The 21,589-nt window shown below is 42.1% G+C and overlaps 1 protein-coding gene across 1 annotated transcript in view; it reads left to right on the top strand.

Moving 5' to 3' along the window:
* The window catches only part of DKK3 (dickkopf WNT signaling pathway inhibitor 3), a gene marked incomplete at its 3' end in the record, with an annotated part of 28,967 nt that extends 8,499 nt beyond the window's left edge, over positions 1–20,468 (top strand). The window contains exons 4-7 of the mRNA XM_082000122.1: positions 13,780–13,872; positions 15,918–16,062; positions 17,848–18,004; positions 20,225–20,468. Coding sequence (XP_081856248.1) covers positions 13,780–13,872; positions 15,918–16,062; positions 17,848–18,004; positions 20,225–20,468 — 639 coding nt within the window. The remainder of the gene's footprint in view (positions 1–13,779; positions 13,873–15,917; positions 16,063–17,847; positions 18,005–20,224) is intronic.
* Between the last annotated feature and the right edge of the window lie 1,121 nt (positions 20,469–21,589).

Below are 21,589 nucleotides of genomic sequence, written 5' to 3'. Positions count from 1 at the left end.
TCCGAACGAACTGCGTCACTCTTTTTCAAGTTTGTATTCTACGCTGTAACTTTAATAGATCATTACAGTTATAATACAGGCTTTCTGTGAGGAAAAAAAAGGCGTGAATATCTTACAGTGGCAATCGGTTAAAAAAGTGAGCCATAGTTTCACTCGCCTTTTGTAAGCAGAATACCTGCATGCTATTTCACTCTTTTGTCACATGCAGTTGATAGTTTTTAAGTAGTGTTTCTCCAGTGTTTGCATGTCATAGCTTACATTTCAAAACAAAACACCTCTTGTAGGCTAGGTTCCCATCCAGTCCCAATCCACCTAAATGCCTGCAGGAAAACTAATAGGCTTTTTTTTTTTTTTTTAATCTTGCCATGCATGAAAAACTATTGCTTTTCCCTAGCAAATCTACCCTCAGTTCCTTCAGTCTCTTGCACAGCCTCTCCAGGGCAGTGCGATGTGCGTTTTGCCCTTCTGATGTTTTAAGTTTCCTAACCTGTCTGATGCTCACAATCGGCTCGTGGTCTACACCTACTCCACTGGAAAAGACATGAGGTAGCCACGCAGGCTGAAGCTAGGTGTTGACCTTTTTGAGCCCAGTTAGTGAAGGAGCATTCTGATAGTGCTCCTGAGAGGCCTGGATACCTGTGTCTTGTTTTGAAACGAGCAAATCCATCGCCCGGCTGTTTCAGAGAGCCAGGGCTCTTCAGCCAGGCAGGGTTCAGACATTCTGAACATTTTATTGAAACCCCTTTTTCCCCCTTTTCAGTTTCAGTCTTGGCAATGTAGAATATGAAGCTGAGGGGTAGGTGCAAATAGCTCATGAGGCCAAGTAGTTTGTGTTTGTTAGAGTTGATGCGGAGGAGGGTGCGAAGGGAAGGAGAATGTAGGCAAAGGAGAAAAACTGTGCGATTAGTGTTCTGAATAGCTCTTATTAATCTGGAGCACTTTTAGGTTATGAATCTTATTGTAGAGCAAGGGACATACCCTTCTTGTATGAAAGGTGTGATGGAGTGTGTGCATACCTCTGAGCATTCATACGTAACTCCATAAGCAGCAAATGCTTCTTGGTGATGCAAAAGCTATTAAGAGATTTAATATAGCTCATGGATGATAGGATGGCCTTACTGTCAGCCACAGTGTATCTCTAAAACCAACATTTTTACTGGTCATCTGATATTCACTGGCCTATAGACAAAAAAAATCCGAACGTTAGCCTTGATGAGTGGAAAGACCTGTCGTAAGGAGCCTGGAAAACACGTGTCGCCTCTGATCCTGCATGAAGAAACTTCTCCGAGGAAGCAGGTGGGAAACCTCTGTAATCGCCAGCTGAAGCGTGTGTGGTAGAGCTGCGTCCACACCTTTATTTACTGAACTTAGTCCATTCTGAGCTGGCTTGTTTTCTCAGAGAGAGTGCTGTGTAGAAAGCTATGGATCCACAGAGAGAACCGGGAATGGATAGTGTGCACAAACATAAGGTGGTTTTGTAATGTTATAGTGCTGCAACGGCCATGATGTGGAGGAAGGAGAGGCTGCAGTTTCCATGGACTCAGATACCAAGCTTGGTGACTCTGAACAAATGAGAGGGTGTAAACAGCTGCTAGACCTTATCAGAGTGAAGAGAAGCGAGGTGCCTTTTGCTGAGAGGTGAGGCAAACCAGGCAGGTGTTTCGGCTGAAAACACAACAACCAAAGGTCAGAGAACACTGATCATTATCACATTTGTTTTGTCTTAAATAGTGGCTTGGATTTACAGGGAAATAACTCGCTGCAACAGCAAAGGGGTAACTCCTCATTAAAGGTATCATGCTCTCATTTGTATCAGTGGGAGTCTAAAGTAATTCAGATAACTTCAGTAAATTTACTTTGCTAGTAAGAAAAAATAGAAGAGTGACTATGATTTCTTTCTTTTTCTTTAATTTCCTTAATATTTCCTACTGGCCTAGCTTAGTGTCTACTAGGCCTACTGCCTTTTCTGTCAGGTTAGGCAACCAAACTCTGTAGTACTAATAGATATTCTGACAGTAGCATTCTTTATTAGTGATTCAGGTCTATGCCTGTGTTTAGAATTGTTTTAAAATTTGCCAGATCCTCATGTGCTATAATGCGCAAAAAGGGTTTTTTAAAAGTTTTTTTCTTTTTCAAAGATTCTTTTTGCCAAAGAAGAAGAATATTTCTATGCAAAATCAAGTTGGCCGAAGAACTGCCTCACCATTTTTATCTATCTGGACTGTTAATTGAAGAGAGAAAGATTTTCTTGGAGTAAATTTCTCCTCACCAAAAATAACCTATTACTGTAACACAGTAAACAGTGCCTAGAATTGATTCAGTGTTCTAGGTTTGGTTCTAAAATGGTTCTAAACCATCACGTGTTAGTAAAAACACAACATTAAACCAGTAAGTTTCTCTCCAGAAGGCTACAAAACAGACTTTCTCTTAGGGAGTCAGTGCCCACCCACTGCTTCGTCACGGTCCATCTGAGAGCCTTGCACCGCTTCGGAAGCTTACAGCATTCCTGTTAGTGGCGGAAATAAATTCTGGCTTGCCTGAAGCTTTCCATCTGTGGGGATGTATGCATCACGTTCAGTTACCTGCTTCTTCCTTGTTTGCATATTGGTTGGCACAACTCTCCTGCAAACCAGCCGTGCTAAGGGAGTAGTGTAAATCAAAGAGCGGTGGTTTACCTTTTCCCTTTTTTAGGTTTTAGGTAAGTCTTCTCACACCTATCGTGCTGAGTTTAGGGAACCAAGGCTGTCCAGATGTCTTTTACAGATGATGTCCAAGTTGTAGGGAGATACAGAAACAGATCACCATGAATGCTTTTACTTTCTGCCTCTACTAGATCTACCTATTTATCTTAAGATAAATTAAATGGTTTTTATCTTCTCTGTAAGGTAACAGATACAGTCAGGAGAGTGAATCGTTTATGTGGGCTGGTGACAATTCTGTGATCTCCTGAGGTCTGTTAAGAGATCACAGTATGGACTGTCTTTAGACAGCAGTGAAAGTTGATGAGGAATGTTTCTTTCCTCTGGTCAGACCCATATAGCAAAATTAATCACATGAGAGGAAAAGCTTGAAGGCAAAAGAGAATTTTTTTCCACCGGTTTTGATTATGTGGTTTAATCCATTGGCTCCAGCAGATGCTTATTTGAGATTTTATCTGAAACCACGTCATCTAATTAAGCAGGAAGCTTTAGCTGGTAGGGTAACAATAGTAGCAAAGGCTTTAGGAAATACAGGCTATAGTACGGGGTGTAAAGCATAAGTGTTTTATCTTTCCATTTTTTATTTGCATCTGTTATAATCTTAGAACGATTGAAATACAAAGGATACAGATGAATGGATTAAGTTCGCAGCTGGCTGACAATCTGTATTGTCCTATGTAAGGTGGGAGAACGGTACCAATTTGCCATGGCTGGGAGGTCGGCGCAGTAACACAGCGTTCCGTATACCATGAGCCTAAGTCTTCTCTAACATATTCCTGGACCGTATGAGGGGTAGATTGATCAAAATCAGTAGAACGACACTGCTTTTGAGTAGAGGAGACAGAACAAATGTGATCTGTGATTGCTTGGCCTTCTGTGCAGTTGCTTATGGAAGACGTGCGAGATGCTACTAGTCTGGCTTGACTGGTGTTTTGTATTATGATTTGCTAAGGTAAACCATGGAGATGGAAAGTGGTGAATTGAAGTCTGTTGCTCCTTAGTTCTGTTTCATCAAAGATTTAGCACATGTGAGAAAAAAAGCACTGTAGGATGGTGGCTTCAAATGTATTCCCTGGAGAAATGCATTTCTGGGTCAGCTGAGTAAGCCTCACTTTGTCCTTCCTCCCATCTGACTCAAAACCAGCATTTTGGCATCTTTTGCGGGGTGAGTGTGTGCCTGGTCTTCTGGGGGACAGACTCACTTTGATGGTTAGCACTGAGGAGTATCACACCAGCGAATGCATTCGCTGTCAGATCGTGGCTGTTCACCACTGCAGCGTATGGAGAGAACCCTCCTCCAGCTTTGCTACCTGTCCCGATTCTTACCTTAATAACAAGTCTGCTTCTCCCTTCCAATGAGTAATATATCGTAATAGAGCATAACTGGTAAAAAGGCACACAGGGTGGGGTGGGCGATGAGGATTTGTTTACTTGTTATTCTGTCTGGAAATGACTCAGAGCCTGTTCTATGAATTTATATCACATGAGGAATCCCTCAAACTTGTTCCCTTAGAAAGTCCAGTCATCCCCGGGGGAGGAAGAAGCATCTTAACGGCATGTAGAGAGGCTGAGGTCATGGCGTCAGGCAAAGGGTAACCTTGGTGGTCTTTCTGTGTCCAAGATATTTCATAGCCGTCAGCAGGGGAAAATTTTGGTCCCCCAGTGGGTGTTTGTCTTGGACTTCATACATAGTAAAAATCTGTAATACATTCACATTCTTACGCCCTTTTTGGAAGGACAGAAAGAGTATGCTGAAGACCCTTTTTCATTTCTTCTTCATTGGAGTTTGTTTAGGAAATGGAATGAATATTCGTGAATAGTCATCATCTCATGTTGTTGATATGATTTCAGACAGAGAATTAAATTAAGGGGAAAAAAAAAAAAGCTCCATTGTAATCGCAACAAATACCCCAAAGAAGGAGGTCTGGAAGAAGCCTCAAAAAGTCAACACCTACCACCCAGATGCCTGTTCCATCCCTATGATGGATCTTATGATCCATCTTGTGTTCTCAAAATCCTGAAGTGCTGGAGACGATATACTCCAGGGCTTTTCTGTGCTCACTGTAAAGTCTCTATTGCTGTAATTTAAACCCCTTCTTCCATCTACAGCTCATGGGAAATAAATTACTCCCTTTCCTCTACAGTAACAGTAGTCTCACACACTGTCAACTCTGCTACAGGCAAAATCCATTGTAGATGAATTCTTACCCATGTATTTCTGTTCTAGTATTGCTATCTTTGGCTGACAGCTTATGCACAGCAAAGAAGTCTGTTGAAATTGTAAGCTACCAAAAAAGTGTATCATCTAAGAACAAAGCACGTAAGATTCAGAGTTTAAAATAAGTTCTGTGAGGGATTTGGCACAGGTTGGCATCTCAGTGTGCTACTCTTCATTTAGTGATTAAGAAGTGAGCAGCTATTAAGTACAGAAATCTTGTTTTCAACAGCTTTTCTTTCTGCACAGCTGTTTCACATCCTTGCTGTGTACAGCTACTCTGGGTTGTTTTGCTCTTATAAATTTTCAAAATTTACATAGTTTGGTAGTGAATCATGGAAACTTCGTAGTTGCCAATTGTAGAGAGGAGGGACGCCTGCATTAAAATGCAGCCCCTGGGCACACCATTACATGAAAGCTGTATCTTTATATGATTACTGACTACTTAGAAATAATGGTACTTTAGAGCTTTGTAGCACGGTTTTACAGTGTTTCTGTTACTGCATCTCAAGAGACATTTAGAATAAAACCCAAGATCTTTTAGACCACAAGGTTTTAGACACATCTTCTGGTCATCGAAGGTCGAAGAATTGTTGTTCTCCAATTAATAGATCCACAGGTAGATGCATTTTTCTATTAAGACAATCAATTGCAAGATAATTAGGAAAACTTTGTTTATAAACATGCCTCAGTGTTTTGACCTCATTTGATAATCTCATACTATGTGAAAAAGCTTTTCTTAACATGGAGCAGTTAAACATGGAGCACGTGGCTGTTGGTTTTGGGTCTCAGACTGTCTAACTTCAGAATATTCCTTCTCAGTCTAATTATGTGTATAGAAGATTATAGAGTCTCTGTGCATTTAAAAACAATGGCCTGAGTATGAGTATAGCATAGCACCAAGTCTCCAGAAGGCCTAAGGGAAGATTTTGTTGTCAGAATTTCTACCATCCTCTCCGACAAACAGGAGAAAAGAAGAGAAATTTCATGTTATAACATGTCCTGCCTGCTCTAGGGCAAGTATGTGTGATGAGACTTCTACTGCGGGCAGTCACTGCAATATGTAGGGGGGTGTATATATATATATTTATATACATATGGCTGTATACCTACATACATATGTATGTATATATACATACACACATACACAGGCCTTTGCTCCTTTCTTAGTTGGATAGCTCTTAGTTTCCAGACTAAGCTAATTACCTGTCAGATTATAATTTGTGGGGTTCTTCTGCCAAATTGGAAGAGGTCTTCTAGTGTGCCACCTCTGATACCATTGCAAAACGGATTGAAGTCAGTGCTTTGCACTGTGTTTCCTACTCAGGAGCGTTTGCAGGGGCTGTTCTCTCGCCAGGATCAGATTATTACATTGCTTACTGAGGAAAAGAGGGGATGAGGGAAGAAAATAAAGTGACTGCTGCCGTGGAGTGACCTGCTATGAAATTATTACATGACATACAGAGATTTTTGACCATGCATCAGAACATGATCTGATAGAGCATCAAAGCATCATTTTTCTCATCATCCTGAGGCATTTGTCAGGTGTCTTTTTTTCACTTTTGTGTGTAGTTTCTTCTTTCGTTGAAGTCTCAGTTCCTTGAAGCTGTGAATAGTATGACATTTTATTTATTTCTTTTTTTGACCTGGAACATTAACTGCGTAAGAGTCTGATCAGTGAATCAGTGACAGGATCGCTGTATTTGTGGTGGGAATAAGCTGATGGTGTAGAAAGGGGTGGACTTCTTACGCTGGCCTTGGCGGCAGGCAGTTTGTTGGGTGATTACAACCTGTCTCAATTAATTCCCTAGGCTTTTTGACAGCATGTTAAAACTAACGTAGCTATCTTGCTTTTGGTACCTAACGCCAAGCTCAAGTGCCTTTGGGACATCTTCAGTTATGGCGTGTAGATGTATTTTGCATTCATTCATATTGCGTCATGCGGAGAGCCAGAGATGAAGTTTTTCCAATTAAAATGTTTCTGTTTTCTTGACAGGGGAAAAGGAAACAGGTGAGATTAGTTCTATGGAGGAGTTCAAGACAAAACTGAGAGAATCTCTTCTATTTTCTTATTTATTAGTTCTGAGCTCAGAAGTCCCATTCCTGTTGAAAAGCCACAGAAATAGCTGACTTTCCCACAGAGCACAGGGATGTGACTAATAGCATAGTTTGCAACTCACATGTCTGCTCTTTTTAGTATGTCTTTTTTTAACAGTAGTCCATATTTTTATTAGTTGGCAGGACAAGCAGTAAGAGCTTTGCTCTGCTGGAAAGTATTACAGAGGTTTTGAGGTATTTCAAGGCAAATGAATTCATATCTCATTAACGACAAATGCATTATGTGCCCTGTCTAGACAACTAAGAGATTAGGAACTGGAATGCTACTGCAATTCAAACTATGGTAGTAGTTTCCATAAAACAATACTCCATTCTGTGCCGTTCTGCCATTTTTCTAATACATGTAGGACATAAAACAGTTTTTATGCTTTTTTTTCCCTTACTACTCAGCAGTTTTTGCCATCTGCTGCAGTAATGGAGACCAGCCTTATGTGAAATGACTTGTAGAAATAAAAACAAAACCCTCAAGGGGATATGTAAACACAGAAGTAAATATTAACTGATAGAAGTGCTAATTGCTAAGAAATGTCATTTTCAACGTGAACAAGGGGTTTTGCTAGAGCACTTCAGCTATGGCTGAAATGATCATAGTTTGGGTGAGCTCTGGAGCTGTTTGGGAAGGATCTGTAGCGACCATTTACGGAGGTTAACATCGAGTTTTACTTGAGCGGCAGGTTTTTAAAAAGGGAATTTCTTTCTATCAAAGAGCTTTTAAGAAACATATAAAGGGGCTTTTTCTTCAGAGAAGCTTTTGAAGCATAGTTGTCCCAGTAGACTGCGAGAGGTGCCGCCATGCATTTCCAAGGTTGTCACTAAAAGTAACGTTCTCCTCGTTGCACCAGCTGCCTTCGCAGCATTGCTTTCTGTGTTGTGTACCTGCTGGCAAAACTTCCTTACCTCTCTGAAATCGGTGAATTTTGCCTGCATACATTATGGCTTGTGAACTTGAAAGCCATAGAGGGTTAGGAATGAGCACTTTGCAATGGCTGCTTTGGCTTACAGCTGTACAGACAGTGCCAAGGCAAAAAAAAAAAGCTTGCCTCTCCTTCAGCTGTTAGGCAGTTGCTAAAGGTTTGTACGTCACAAACTGCAATTAGATCAGAACAAGCCAGCAAACCGGGCCATATAGCTTACACAAGCTGGGGAAAAGCGGTTCTCCTGTTGGAATCCCACTTACCGTTTCCATGTCGGAGCGGTCAGTGACCTTGGCAGAGAACTGCTGCCCAGTTTCTCCCACTGCAGCTGCCCCTCACCCATGGGGGCACTTTCTGTTCCGTACCCCCCCAGTGTTCAGTGTCTGGCTTTGATGGATGTGTTAATCACCACTGAAAGGTTGTGTACAAAGTCATCAGCAGCGCCTTCCTCTGCTTTCTTGGGTTCTAAGCTGAAGTGTGAAAAGCCCCGAAGGAAAGGAAAGCGCATTCTGGACAGTCATTTCCCTGTGCCTGACAAATACTTGCTGAAGATATGGATAGTGAAGAGGGAGTTTTGTTTAAAGCTCTCTTTGAAGAAGGACTTTTTGGGAATCTGGGAAGTAGGGTGAGTGTGAGTGGGGAGAAGGGAGAGACAAATCAAATGTCAATTTTGTTTTTAAAATAAATCCGTTTTGAAAGTCAGACAGTGTCAGGAGAGACTTGAGCATATTTTCTAGTCTACACTTAGGATGTTCATTAGGAATTAAGGGGAAAAAGAGCAAAGCAAAATGAGCATGATTTCAGTACATACTATATCACCAGCGAAAAGTATTAAAAATACTACCATAGTGAGGTACAGAAACCGGATGAACACTGCAAAGGAAAGCGGGTTTCTACGTGAAAGCAGGTTAACTCTGGCCTTGTAGTTTTGCTTTCATAACTTGAACTAAGGAATTCTTTGCTTCTCCTGCTTTATCCTTAGTGTGATAGTGTGGTCCACACCACGGCTGGCTACGCTCCACCGGTCAAGTACAGGCTGCCAAAATAGCCCAGAGCACCTTCTAGGGCAAGGGCATGCTGTTGGCTGCAGTGTGAAGATTGCCGTGTTACACTGAAAGAGAACTTTTTTCCCTGTGCCTTTCCATGTGTACGTAAACATTCAGGCCAAAGGAAAGTGCTCTTGTCAAAGCCTGTGACACCAGTTCTGCCCTGCGCGCTCTGCGCCGTCTCGCGCTCGGGCGTCTGCTTCAGTTCTCTGGTAGTTGTGGTCCTGCCATACTTCACTGTCGCTAACATCAGTCGCTTTTTTATTCTCAAGTGTGGAGACTAACCGCTCTTCAGGAGAGTAAACGAGAGCGTGGCATAATCTGCCAAAGACAAGAAAACTGAAGTTTCTTTTAGCAGTAGTTGTTTTAGCAGTCTTGTAATACGGGGAACCTTTTCCACAAGTTTCAGTGTTTTATTTTTTTTTTTTTTCCCCCTGTTGGTTTTGGAACAGATCCTAATCCCCATACTGCTTTCAGGTGTTGCAGGATATTCAGTGCAGAGTACAATATTATAATAAGAGCCCACAGGATGCTGAGTATGTACTTCAGGTACATAGCGTGCTCTTCTCCATCCTGACTTCTGTTGTTTATGGGTCCTCGTACACTCATTAATAAATAGGCAATCGTGCTTTCACTCTGCATTATCCTTTAGCACTTCTCAAACAGCATATTCCTTTACTGCCACATTTAATTAGCTGGTATAACGTCGTAAGGGATTTCAGAGAGATGTACACCATTATAAGTGTAGCTAAATTCTGTTTTTAAGCTAGCTATCTGCTCAACTCGTATGCTCTGCTGCATGCCAGAAGCCAGCACCCCCTCTCCTCAGTTTACGCAGGTGCTCCTGCAATTACAAAATATTCTGAGCGATAACTTAGTTTGCAGAATTCCAGAAAAAAATGGATTGTTCAGAATCCATTGCAGCTGATGAAGATGTTTAGGTTTGTTCCTTGTCCGGCAGCTGTTGTGTCTCAAGGTAGCCTGATTAGAAAAGGTATGTAGCCTGATTAAATAAACTAAAAAAAAAAAGAGAAAAAAGGTAAATGGTTACACATCTGCATGCGTAAGCATTACTGAGTTCTGCATTGAGTATGGATTATAATACCTGGGTGAAGGAAGTTGATTTGGAGTGTGGCACAAAATTTCACAGAGAGCATATGGACGCAAGATTTTTCCATGCACGGAGAGCATAAGCAAGCAAGCTTTTTCCATGCCAGGAAAGAAAACCGTGAAGGGATTTTTCCCCCAACTGAAAACCCCCATAAAACTGGAAGTCTGAACTGGCGGGACTCAATTCAGTAAGAGGAGAAAAAGAAGTGTCTTGGCAGGGGACTCATTAATGCAGGAGAAAGCAGTGACTGGAGAATTGCAACTTTGGTGTTGGGTGGTTTTAGAGCTAGAGGGAGAGTTATTCCATGAGCTTAAAAACGATGATGGCAAGATTTCTCCTCTGTGCAGAGGGCGAATTGGAAAAACTGACTACACTGAGACCTGGCTGTTTGCCTGGAAGTGGATGGAACAGGAATGAAACAGTATAATTTATTCTGAGTACGGTTTATACAGAGGGATTCATAAAAGAAGCTGACAAAGCTACAGACAGAAAATTGGCCAGAAGGAGCATGGCTGCTGAAGAGAAGTGGCTAACTGCTAACTCGGCACCACAAAACCTCAAACATACTATATAACATTTGGATTTGGACCCACCTGATCATGTAGCAACACAGAAGCAAACGAGCAGAAGACACACTGTACTGGAATAATGAAGCTGCAAAAACATGATCATTTATAGCAGCCTAGACCCAGTCATACTAATGTCTTAAAATAGCTGAAATGACTGCTTCTTAATTATAAACACATAATCTGAATATCGTATTGTTGACTTGAAAAGCATCCGGCCCTAGACTGTGTTTGGCTTCTGTACTACGTTCTGGGTAGTCAAACTGAAAACATTCCAGGTAGCCAAAGTGGGTAACTCAGATGAGGCATTGCTCTTCGTGCAGAGCACCTTGTCTCACACAGGGCAAGAAGCTGCCATAAGGTTTAAACTGGAGAAGATCTGAAGACAATATAGCTGTTTCACAATGTAATCTTTTCCTCTTTCAGTGATTATAGTAATTTAAGAGCTTCACCTAAACTCCTCGCTGAGCTAATTTTCAGCCCAGCTGAAACACAAAACCCAACTGTGATGGGGTGGAAGAAGTCAGCAGTTTGGGGAGAAATGATCTCAAAAAGTAGAAATAGAAAATTTAAAGCTGAGAGGAAACTTTCAGTAAAAGTTGCACAGAGGACAGTGGATCTGCTCCAGCAAGTGAGATTAGTATCTGCCAAAGAGCAGTCCAGTGGCTTCTTCAGAGAATTCAGCAGTGTTTGTGTAATTCCTTTTTCTTTTCTCTCTTTTTTTTTTTTTTTTTTAATTGACTAATAGCAAAAAGATAGCATCAACCTTAGGATGGTACAAACCAATGATGGAGTACAAGCGACTCAGAACGGTGCTATGATTTATTCTTCTGTTGGCTAGATTGTTTCCAGCCTGGAGAAAACACACTGTAGAGAACAGGGTTGATCACGCGATTTTAAAGAGGCAACCATTAGACGGGAAGATACTCCCCCCCCGCCCCGTGAACCAGACACATCAGGGGTACACAGACAGACAGACAAGACTTACTCTCTGCATTGTCCTCACTGTCCCACCTGCGGAGTTGTGTTCCGGGAAGAATTTGTGACCAGTTTGTACGTTCAGCCTGTGCAGCGTGAGCGAAAGGTGTGAGCCCTCTCTGCCGCCGTGCTTGCGGGCCCGCCGGGCGAAGAAACGCGCGTCTGAGTTTGGGCTTCAGGTGGGAACTCAGGTGTCCCTCTCGCATGAACAGTTAAGGCCAGGAGATGATTCGAGGTTTGAAGAGCTAAACGTGTGCTCAAGCACCTGGCTGACGAGGGGACTACTCCAGTGTCTTAGCTGGGTAGCAAAGGCTGATGCATTTGGGAACTGGGGGGGTATTTTTTTTCCCTAGGACGTATGTGGCTCTTCAGTCCTTGTCAATCTGAAATTAATGGTCAAGCCTGTCTGCTGAATGCTCATGTGCAGTAAACGATGGGGGGAGGAAACACGGAGCTTGTTACGTGCATTTCGAAAGCGTGCGACACAGAAGTCACGTTCTTCGACAGGCTAGAACGTTGCTAAATGTAAATTCACTCGGTTGACAGCATGGAGATGCCAGAGGAATGATGTCAGCTGAGAACCTGCTCCTGCATATTTTGCAATATTCAAGTTAAAGTAAGGATTTCAGATCGACATGTGTAGGGATTGAGACACGTGCAGTGGTGAGCTTGCAGCGGACGGGCTATGGTGACAGGCACAAGAGAGACACATCATTGTCCCAGCAGGCAACTAAGCACACGCAGCCGCTTGCTCGCCCCCACCCCAGGTGGGATGGGGGATTGAATCGGGGGAAAAAACCTCATGGATTGAGATAAAAACAGTTTAAGAGGACAGCAAAGAAAGAAGAAATAATGACAATACTAACATTACTGATACGGGAATATACAAAACCAAGCAATGCCCAGTGCAGCAATTGCTCACCACTGGGTTACCGACAGCCCGACCCGAGCAGCGATTCCCGCCTGCCGCCGAACTCCAGTTTACGTACGGAGCGTGAGGTTACATGGTGGGGAACATCCCTTTGGCCAGCCTGGGCCAGCTCTTCTGGCCATGCCCACTCCCAGCTTCTGGTGCACCTCCCCGCTGGCAGAGCAGGGGAGGCTGACAAGTCCTTGACTTAGCGTAAGCACTACAGCTACTTAGCAACAACCAAAACCATCAGCATGTTATCAACATTCTTCTCATCCTAAATCCAAACCATGGCAGCTATTAGGAAGAACGTTAGCTCTATCCCAGCCGAAACCAGGACAGCCATCAAAGAAAAGGAAATCAAACGGCGTATGACACCTACTGCTTCCCAGAAGTACCGGCGGTGAGGTAGTGCTGCTGTTACCGTAAAGTCCCGGGAACGTTCAGCCTTACCCGTCCCATGGAAAGCAGCACTACGTTTCTCAGCATGGAAGTTGTTGCTGACAGGAACGCTCAGGCACTGCAAATGCCACTTGAGAAGAATTTGTCTGCCCCATGCAAAGGGGAGCAGAGGAGCAGTTGAAAAGAAAAGGAACACATTCCCCTTCTGTCTCTCCCTTCTGAGGGCTGTCCGTGCGGGCTTCGGGAAGCTAACCGTGCTGCGGCGGTTCCGAGGTCAGCTGGGGAAGAGGAGGGAGGACAGCATAAAGCTACCTGGCCTGGGATCAAGAAAGCGGTTGCAGAATGGCCTCCCACAGAGCATAAAGAGTCTCTTGGCTGCTGCAGCTGCTGTAGCGTAGCCTCTGTCCTGTGGTCTTGGCCCCCATCTGAAAAACGGCCAACAAGTGATGAATCACAACTGTACTCTAATATATGTAGAATAGTTTTAATACAAATGCTTTCAGCCTCCCCCAACTCAAAAAAAACCCCTCACCAAACCAACAAGCCTGCAGAACAAGAGAATTTATTTTCTTGAGGTTGCTGGTATTAATATTTATACAAGAAGCGAAGGCACCTAACACTGGGAGGCCGCAATGTTTAGGCGTGCCAGGGAAGATAGCATTGTTCTGTTAGGGAACTGTGGCTGTATGAAGAACCAAAGCAAGCTTTTTTCTCGGTTCCCAAACAAGAAATATAATCAATCAAGACCTTCTGGTATTACAAGAACAGGTATGTATTTCTGTCCTGCAGTGGCAAGTTACACTTTTGTCCTTTTCTTCAGGAGTGTATCATTGACGAAGACTGTGAAACAGGGAAATACTGCCAGTTCTCCACCTTTGAATACAAATGTCAGCTCTGTAAAACCCAGCATACAGTAAGTCCTGATTGCGATGCGATTTCATGTGGTCTTTAGAAACTCAATATGCAAGTTACCGTTGCTAATGTTGGCAAGTAAAAACTCACAGAGAAGAAGACACAAAGCTTTCTGCATGAGGTTAAAAAATGGTTGTGTAGAATGTTTCAGGTTGGGGTTTTTTTTCCTGCCTGTTAACACAACTAAGCTTTAAGGTTTCTGTTCTCATATGCTTGAAAACCTGCACTCTGCTCCTCCCGACTCAAGCTTGACTTGTCAGGTGGCCCAAGGACAGCGTAAACTAACGCATTGTAGGTTGCCAGTGGGCAAAGAGGAAATACTGTGCCAGCTCCTAAGGCTCGGTTGACAGTTGGTCATTTCCAGCTCTTGACTCACAAAGATCTGCAGCAGCCAGCCCTCTTGGCTTCGCTGGCAGCTTGTACGATGCTGTAGTTGATCCGCTTACATGGATCATTCACATTATTGGAATCTGTGAGCCTCGGGAAGCAGTAAACTCCTGTCTTTTGAGCCAGAAGATAAATGTTCTTTGTAGTAGCTATGGTTACATTATCTTCTGTAGGTGACAGGTGCCTAAGAGGTTCAGGCTTTTTCTGTGGTTAAAGCCCAGTTTAAGACGAGTCTGTCAAAAAAGGCCTTTTAATCTGACTGTCCCTTTTCATCCAAGTACTGCTGATGGCCTTTTGTGAAACAACTTCATTCCTCAGAGCATTTGCAGACAGTTAAGTCCACAAGCAAGCAAACCTTGCTGTAAAGTCATGGGATCAATAGGATTATTATAATCTAAAAGCACTAGGCTGTTCCCGAAATGATTTAAATACCTACTTACCTTGATAGCTTCAGGGAGCTCTATTGACTTCAGTGGACTGAATGCTTGCTTAAACACAAGTCCTGAATATATGCTCGGGTGTCATTAAGAAAGCTTTAAACTGGTAATTTTTCATGTTAACATGAAATCATTAAAAATCAAGATTGGGATGACTTAACACCTACTCCCTCCCCCCTTTTTCTTCGTCCTCAGTAGAACATTTGTAGGATAAAGAAAGTAAAAACTGGGTCCTAGCTAGACTGCTGTTGTAAAGTGAGCTCACACTGAAGGTGGTGTGATCAGTTCCCTGGGCTAGAACCCTCACAATTACAAAATGCTTTTCTTCTTAATTAGTGGGTCTTAATAGTGCTAGCATAGTCCTACTTCTTGCCCTGTGTTAAGCACTTCCTCTGGGATCCACTGGAAAAGAAATTCTGATTTTGTATGGCTGCCCAGACAGGCCTTCACACGGTCAGAAAAAAAGCTGTTACAATGCTGACCTACTAGGAATCTTTAAGATGTTAATCAAACTACCTAAAAAAAGAAGCAAAGTGACACGTTGTCATTAGGTTGATTGATTAGGTGCGTACAGTTGAAATACGGGGACAATTGTCATACAAAGCTATCTTTAGCTAGAAAACTGCATTTCTGATTTCAAAGAGAATTTTTTTCAGGAGAGATTTTTTCGAAGATTCTTGGTTACAAATGAGGTCTGGTTCTTACTACAACTAAAAATTGGACTTTAGTAAGATTTTTTTGCTTTGCTCTTTGAAAGCAATCCTTCTGAACACATTGTAAATTCCTGACTGCATTTAACAATGGAAAAAAATCAGTAATATTTTCCATTTCTAATGTTTCGTTTATTAATTTTTGTTTCCCTTGGTGGCAAAGGGCTGTCCTGAAATCCATATTACACTGTAGGACGCTCTGGCTGCCGATCGATTTTCATGTAAACGCTGAAATAAGAATTCAGGTTTGTAAGATTGGAAGTAGAGCAGCGTGGGAGGAGTGCTGTTACTCTGCTGCGGGGGTTCCTGTCTGGCAAATAGTTCTGTGTGTGCTTGAAGTCGAGAACGTGGGCAGTTCTGTTTAAGCAGCAGGAGTACGACACGCATATATTCAAAGCGGATCTATGCAGTTGTCTTCTGGACCAGGGTCTAATTCTGCGTTTAGCTGTCGGTGGATCTATGCAACTAGTGCTCGGGCGACAGTTTTGCCACATGCCGTTTCCCTTTGCCAGCACTGCTCACGGGATGTTGAATGCTGTGGAGACCAGCTCTGCGTTTGGGGCGAGTGCAGGAAATCCACTTCAAAAGGAGAGAACGGCACCATTTGTGAGAGCCAACATGACTGCAACCCTGGAATGTGCTGTGCTTTTCAGAAAGGTACAGAGGTTTGGCTTTTTATCCCATCCATTTTATCATACAGGAGTGTTAATATTTAGCTCTCTTGCCCAGGTAGTTGTTATATCTCTACAGAATCGAGAGGTCATTCTCCCTTGGCCTGTGGGAAACTTCATTAGGAAGTTTCTTCATTAGGTTAACTCCATTAGGAAACCTTAACAGAATTAGGAGTGAGAAACGGTCTGATAGGGGTGCACAATGGTGAAAGAAAAGCCTGTTGCACGCTAGAGAGGAGACCAGCATGAGAAGCACAAAAATCTACTGTTTCTAAAGGAGAGTCCCAGACATTTAAAAGTAGCAGAGCTCTGTTCCAAATTTTCGCCCAATAGAGCAAAAATAAGAGAACTAAAAATGTACAAAATAAGTTAATGAGATTACTGAAAGTGGCTCTTCCTTCCTATCAGCAAGCAGACCATCAGAATCGGACTGTAGATACATTTCATACCTTTTCAGTTTTGTATCAGCCTTCCAGGGCACCACGCTGTGCAATACGGACCAGACAGCCAAGGCAAGTAGAGGAATGATGTTCTAGATGATGCTGTCAGCCCACATGGGAATGTGAAACTTGATTTACAGAAGGGAGGAAAGGAGGAGACAGTACCAGGCCTGAAATCAGTCCTAAATCCTGCCTGGTCAGGGCCCAGCTATTTTATACCCACCAGTTCCTTGGCACTTTTATCATAGTTTACTTCAATTTTGTAGCGACACGATACAATTCCAACCATCTTTCTACACCAGGTAGATGCTTCTCTAGATAGCTTTTTTCCTGGCTCTTGCCATGAGCAAGAGGTGACCTTGCACCTTCACGGATCGTCAGGCTGCCTGTGCCACCGTCAGCCCGCTGGCGGATCAGGCTCCTACGGCACTTCAGGAAAAAAACACAGAAAGCTCAACCACCGCTTAAAGGCAAGTGGGTCTGCTCAGCTTTGCCTTGTCAATTTTGAGCATTACATAATAGACCTTCGATGTTAAGTTCAACGTGTGTAGACACACACACACATGTATTTTGACTAAGCCTGTTTTAAAAACTTAAATTCTGAACTCTTCACGTATCTTATTCTGCCATACCACAGAAAAATGAGGTGAATGAAGAAGAGGAAGGGAGGTTTGATAGGAACATCTGGAAGAGCTGAATTCAAGATTGACACTCGAAGTTACTAGCATCAGGAAACCCAAACAACATATCCTCCTAAATAATTTCTTACACAGGTAGAAATTCACACCTGTGCAGAAACAAGGGTGCCAAGCCCCAAATGCCATCAGACGGCTTTGCCTATTGTAGAATTACCATAAGAAATTAAATGGCTGAGTGGTTCTTGTAACCTTGTTATTTAGTCTCTGAACAATTACTCTGCATTTGTAACCTCTGCAAAGAAATAGAAAAAACAACACAGTTCTAAAATGTATTTCTCTATTCAGATTGTAAACCATTAATGCTATGCATTGCAAAGGATTCACTGTAACATTAGTTTTCTTGGATTTAGAATAGTCTTTCAAAATCTCCAAGGGATGGAGTTGTGCAGTACTACTGTACTGACAGTAGTCCCTTCGTGAAGAAGCAGGAGTTGATCTTGCTCATCAAGCATAAACTTCAAATCTCTTGCTCCCACCTTGTGGAAAAAACATTAAGTTATGACTCCCTAATATGTAAGGGGACCTAAAAAGAGTCTGTCTTTTTATATCTTGCATGTAGACTAAAGATTAGGTCATCTCAGTTTAGCAGACAGTTAATGACTTCTCATAAAATTAATTTACTCTGGCACGCAGAACTACTGTTTCCTGTGTGCACTCCATTACCTGAAGAAGGTGAACCCTGCCATGATCCTTCAAACAGACTTCTCAACCTGATCACCTGGGAACTGGAACCTGATGGAGTACTTGAGCGATGCCCATGTGCAAGTGGCTTGATCTGCCAACCTCAGAGGTAAAGATCAAAACTGGGCAAGCAAACTGCTTGAAATTTTTGAGGGGTCTCTTTCTGTGGTAAATAGATACAGAGCTTGCAGATTCTTCCACACTAAAAAGTGTTTTGACAGCTTTTTTCATCAGTAGCATTGAAACTTTTCTCAAACTTCCTTTGTCAAAAAGTCAAAAACTTTTCTCAAACTTTGCTTTGTCCCACACAGATGTGCCTAGTTGAGTTTGGCAACACCTTAATCCAGTGTGAATTAAGTTTGCGTATCAGGCTGGTACCACTTTTTATCAATCAGAAGGTACTAACAGCTGTTGACATGCATCATTCCAATTTAATTCTCTACATACAGCTCTGGTCCACCAACTTTTTATTCAGTTAGATGTTTTTGTTGCATTCATACAGAAGTCATATGAAAGACACGCAGTAAGTATAAACAGGCATGGTCCTGTACTACTGATCAGCTTTACAGACAGTCACTTCTATCATAAAAAAAAAAAAAAAAAAATCTTTGCTTGCACTTTACTTCAGTTTCAAACTCACCCGAGAAGCCAGTTTCCCTACAGCTGACTTAAGATCTGCTGTTCAGATTTTAAATAGTTCATACTGTGCAGACTTCTTCAGTACTGAGTTTCATGGAATAGAAGGCAGGCTGACTCTGTATTTTCAGCTAGAAGCTACAATTTTTAGTATGTCATGCCTTGAATCATTCTTCAAAAGCACAGGTATTTGAATTACCAGCAATTTCACTGGGAGAAAGTGAGATCATTTCAGTTTTGCACTGAAAGCATTTTTAGGAAACCTACATGTAACAGAAGAAATAAGCTCTCCGAGTTTGTTCCTACACTACCATTTTCATTATGTTAACTTTCAACAAGACAGCATAGCTGAGATACAGGTATTTCTCTCTTCTTCTGTGTTCCGTTTCATGCATGAAAAGTAATTGTATAACATTTTGTTTCATAAATGTGATCTAAGGAAGCAAGCAGAGTTGATCCCATCCTTTCAGCACCAAAATTTTAGTTAATGTGCAAGTACCATGAACCTCGGGGAAGGTAAATCAGCAAATGTCATGTCTAGTTGGGAGGAAAAAAGGAGAACATTTCAGATGAGGATATAGAAACACAGAAATGAATTAGGCCGGGAATATAACTGAACTGTCCAGCTACAGTCACAAGAATTATTTATGTGTTCAGGGTTATCACAAATACAGTAATAGTATGCATACCACCTGCGCACGGACAGTAAGATAATGTGAATTTGAAGATTGAGGTAACATTTTTTTTAATTAGAAGAAACAGCCCAGCTCTGCTTGAAGTGTCCCTTGTCTAAGTGTTACCAGCAAGTGATAAACATTGAAACGATCAGATTATATCCTAGAGAATATGGGGATAGTCTGCCCACAAAGGGAAGTCTTAGAACTCCTAGGAAGCAAAACATAGAATTCAAAATGTACACAAAATAAGCTTCGGGAACATCTTAGCTTATTTACCCTTGGTTTCCAGTGAAAGAAGCTGCAGCTTTAAGCTGTTGTTGAGGGGTGCCTGGCGCAAGCAGCGGTCACCTTGCGCTGGCACAGGGGCCTGTAGCTTTGTTCTCCCACGCAGCGCAGAGAGATAGCGGACGCGCAGCGATCAAGTTCTGTTCCACTGGCTCCTGTCAACAAATATAAATCATTCTTGTTCCCTTTTAGAGTTCCTACAAGAAGCGTGCGATGTTTGTTTGCAGGCAACTGAAGGTACTTTTCAAAACAAAGCAGCAAGTACAGCAAGTACACTATCCTATTTAGAACCAAATATATGATGCTCACAGTTTTCTCAACTCTACAGCTTGATGGCAAACAACATTTTTTTCTGCATTGCTTTTAGGCTGGAGTATCATGCTGCTTAACCTGGTATTACGACATGAACAGAAAAGACTAGTTGCCACCATTGCTTGTAGGTAGAAGGGCTAGGTTGTGCTGAGGTCCACTGCCATCTTGTGTCCCAGTATCAAACATTTTTTGCTATTGGGATCTTTGTTCTGTGTCTGTATGTGGAAATCTCATCTTTAACTCTCCAGCTGTCAAGCGTGTAAAAATCAGATGTTTATGAAGTCAGCTCTGGTAGATCTGACAGTATTGTGCATTTAAATGCTTTCATGGGGGGAGGGAATGAAGAATTTTATTAAGCAACTAGCAAAAGAACATGAGAAGATGTACTATATGACCAGATGTGCATCTCTTTCCAACAGCCACAGCACTACATCTCTGTGTGAACTGCCTGCCAATGAAACTGGGAATAATGAGAAAGAAGATCCCTTAATCATGGATGAGATGCCATTTCTCAGTTTGCTACCGAGAGATGTTCTTTCCGATTATGAAGAAAGCAGTGTCATTCAGGAAGTGCGTAAAGAATTAGAAAGTCTGGAGGACCAAGCAGGTTTGAAGCCTGAGCCCGACTCAGCTCATGACCTGTTCTTGGGAGATGAAATTTAAAGTCCGAACACCAGACAGTTTAGTTAGTTATTTCTATAATTTTTTGTCTAGTGTCTTGCTTATATAAACCCTAAACACGTACTGCTGGATAGAAGTGCAATAAACAAGGTCTTCAGTGAGCATCCTTTTCTGTGCACCAAATCTGCATGTTCAAATTATTGTTGAATTCATTCAATCCTTGGACCAAACCTTCTGTCAAAGACAAATGAGGGTTATATCGGTGTTTCTTCTGGATTAGTACTTTCCCCGTGTACATTAGAAATAAACGTATCCGTACTTGTACTCATTAAAAAAATACACATAAGCATAAATAATCTTAAGTTATTAGTGACTGTGGAAGTGACTTTTGAGTGTATGTTTAGAATCACTTATTTTTCTAAGGTAAGAACCATCTACTTCAAATTGGTTTAGTAATTTATTGTAAGCATATATAATCAGTGAAGCTGCCACATGCAGATTATGGGTGCCATGTGCCCCTCATACACACACTGTGGGAGCATGGAAAAGCTGAAGGATGCTTACCCTCTTAGATGCATATACCCAGAGCTTCTTTTCAGCGGTGTACAATGGACACCACCTCTCCTGCAGCAGCCTTCTGTGTAACTTCAGCACCGGTGTTCCATAGCTGGAGTATCCCTTGCGTTTCATACTTTCATACACAACGGTCATTGGCCTCCCCCCCATCTAAGGGGCATGCTATCAAAAAAAGCCTACATTTTCCATAGAAATAACAAATAGCGTGTACATACTTCTAGCCATGTAACACACTGGTTTCTGTACAGGAACTTTCAGCTTGACTGTTCAGGGCCTTTTCTCTCAAGGGCAAAATACACTATTTAAAATTGCAGCGAGACAACCTAAGTAGCTTCTTGCATTGAGAGACTTGTGCTTCTCCTACTTGATTCTATCACATCCAGAAACAATTTGAGAAAGGTTTGTGCTCTTAATATACTACATAAGCATAAATGTGATTCTCACTACCATCTAACAGGTCATTGATTTAAGAAATCAATAACAAGCTAAGAGTAAAATCCAATCCATCAAATTCCCCAGCTCCCAGCTGTCTCAACAGTTTGCTATAATGGCTCTTCCGGTGTCAATGTTTTTTTGGGGTATAGGTT

Source organism: Phaethon aethereus (assembly GCF_964289735.1).
Source record: "Phaethon aethereus genome assembly, chromosome: 5".
Lineage (NCBI taxonomy): Eukaryota > Metazoa > Chordata > Aves > Phaethontiformes > Phaethontidae > Phaethon > Phaethon aethereus.
This window is presented reverse-complemented; position numbering and strand designations above follow the sequence as displayed.